The 2,500-nt window shown below is 55.7% G+C and overlaps 1 protein-coding gene across 1 annotated transcript in view; it reads right to left on the bottom strand.

The window, feature by feature from the left end:
• The window catches only part of LOC122261480 (uncharacterized), a 2,989-nt gene extending 913 nt beyond the window's left edge, over window positions 1-2,076 (bottom strand). Inside the window, exon 1 of the mRNA XM_043029149.2 lies at window positions 1-2,076. This exon is cut by the window's left edge and continues 913 nt beyond it. Within this exon, the coding sequence (XP_042885083.2) occupies window positions 1-1,884 (1,884 nt within the window). The 5' untranslated portion in view covers window positions 1,885-2,076.
• Window positions 2,077-2,500: the final 424 nt, after the last annotated feature.

The raw sequence follows: 2,500 nt of genomic DNA, 5'->3' as shown, positions 1-2,500 counted from the left end.
GATCTCCTCAGCAATGACCTCGGGCCGCTGCAGGTCGAGGACGACAAGAAGGGTGGTGGCCAGGGCGGGGATTCCCCAACTGTAGACGCAATAAGCTACGAATTTCCGCCACTGCTTCCCTGCGGTCACGCGGAGCTCCGTCTTACCCCGTCGGAATGTGACCCAGATGTCGAAGGCAACGGCGTTCATCCAGCAGATGGACGACAGAAACAGGTAGTACAGGACGGCCGCTATTGCAACGCAGCCAGGCCCTTCCAGCTTGCGAAACACGTTGGCGATGAAGACGCTGTAGGCCAAGATCAGAGTCACACTGAGAGACGCCAGATTCTTCCCGGAGAGGAAGCGCAGGTCGGGCACCATCGCGAAGGCCACGAGGTGGATCAAGAGGCACGCGCTCGAGACCCCGAGGCCTACCACAGTCACCCAGCCCATCGCCACCGAGAACTTGCTGCTCTCGTAAGTCGGGGCGCAAAGCAGCACCCCGCCCTCCTGCACCACGTACTCGTTGAAGGTGTAGTTGAGGCCGTAGTTTGCGACGTAGATCGTCCCGGCCTCGTCGATCGTGAACTCGTCTTCGGACAAGAACACCTTGTTGCACACCGGGGTCGCATCCGAACTGTTGGAGGAGGACGCGGGGGTGTTGGACAGCACGGTTGTGTTGGTGGGCGTGACCATGGTTGTCACGGCTGGGGGCGTCGTGGATGGCGCCGTGGAGTGTACAGGGTCATCGGGAAATATAATGGGAATGTTTCTGTTGGCGCTGGGTGTGCTAATCGTCCCTGGTGTGGTCGACGCAGTGGTGCTCGCCTCACTACTTGTGGTCGCGTTAAAATCTTTTACGTCGACGCATTTGCCGCGCCGAAACGTTTGATTTTCCTTCCCGCAGACGACACTTCTGCACTTCCGGAAAAAAGGGTCCCAGATCTCAAATTGGCTGCACGGAGACGTGGATCCGACGATGTTGCTGCCGCTCACGTCGGTGAAGTCAAAAAGCAGCGCAAAAGCCTCGGGGTTGAAGAAAAGGTCCTTTTGGTTTCGCTGCAGATCACGGCTGAGACAGGACGATTTTTCCTCCTCTAAATAGTTACAGGTCGCGCAGTGTGGGTTCCTGTAAGCCACCGTGTTATTGTACACGATGGCGGTGTAGGACTGGCAGAGAGTCGCCACATTCTCGTCCGTCCAGTTGCCCGCACAAGTGCCGATTGCTGCCTGGCAAGGTCTAGTCACGTTCGCCAAGGACGTGGGAAGGCTCGGATACATGGCGCAGACATGATACTCTTTCGTCCCTTTGACTTCCAAGTCGACGCCCCAGTTTCCATTCTTGAACACGATGCTGGACGCGGCGGCATCTTGCGACACGTTCGACCGGAAGCCGTCCAGTCCCTCGCACTCCCAGCGCGATTGCCACAGCGTGAGCGAGTGCGAGTCGTCGTTACATATGGCGCAGTAGTAGTTGGTGTAGGTGACGCTGGAGGCGGTGCTGGTGGCGGGGAGGTTCGCCACCAGGTCCTCGTGCCCCAGGTGGGCCGTGGGCGATCCCCTGAGGCATAGGTCGGCAACCTCTGCGTCCTCCCAGCCTTCGCTACACGTCCCCTTCATGTAGACATCCCCATACTGCTTTAAACCGATGCAGGTGAACCTTCCGGCGTTCGCTCGGTACGTCTCGGTGTCATATGCGTCGGCATCTATGCAGCAGTCAGCATATTGCAGGCATCGCTCGTCGCAGAAGCAGTTCCTCCCACGCCACGAGGGAGGCGGGAGGGCGTCACGCCGGCAAGGGTCGAGGGGATGGCACGACGTCTCCAAGGCCACCAGATCGCTTTCGTTAAATCCGTGTGAAGTTTTCGCGAGAAGAAGCGCGATAAACACTATCACCAACATCATGTTTTTTTACCCTCCTTGGCAACTGCACAATCACATCATAAATCCAACCAATCTAATCACAGGTGGCTCCACAAAAAAACAAATAAGTAAAAGAAAAAGGCACACACATGCGGCAGAGAGCGTCCGTGTGCACGACAGCACTTCCCCGTCCTCACTGAGAGGCTGTCGGGCCCACACTGCCTGACTCACGAATTCCGCCCACGTTCCCTCCCACGGACGTTCCCGCCAACCTTATAACGGAATTCCGAAGAGCAAGTTCAACCCTGCGCCATCCTTAAGCCTGCCTCGGGGCGCAAACAGCTTCGTTACTTGGTCGATAAACTTACTTCTATCTCTCACTATCTTAATTTTAATCTCTCAATATCTAGCTTTCATTTCTTCATCCCTTACTCACATTACCTCACTTTACGACGAGGAACTTCAATTCGGGTTTTAAATTCATGAGGAAAGATACATACCGACTCATACTTAACCCCCCCCCTCCCTCCCTCCCTCCCATCCCCCTTCTCTCCCCCCCTTCCTCCCCCATCCATACCCTCTTCAATATCTATCGCACTTTCTCTCCTTATCATCATTCGATTTATAGTCGGTAGATCGATGGATCGAAAGATAGATA

Source organism: Penaeus japonicus, unplaced genomic scaffold (genome assembly GCF_977035675.1).
Source record: "Penaeus japonicus unplaced genomic scaffold, GWHDUDI00000001_assembly GWHDUDI00000030, whole genome shotgun sequence".
NCBI lineage: Eukaryota > Metazoa > Arthropoda > Malacostraca > Decapoda > Penaeidae > Penaeus > Penaeus japonicus.
This window is presented reverse-complemented; position numbering and strand designations above follow the sequence as displayed.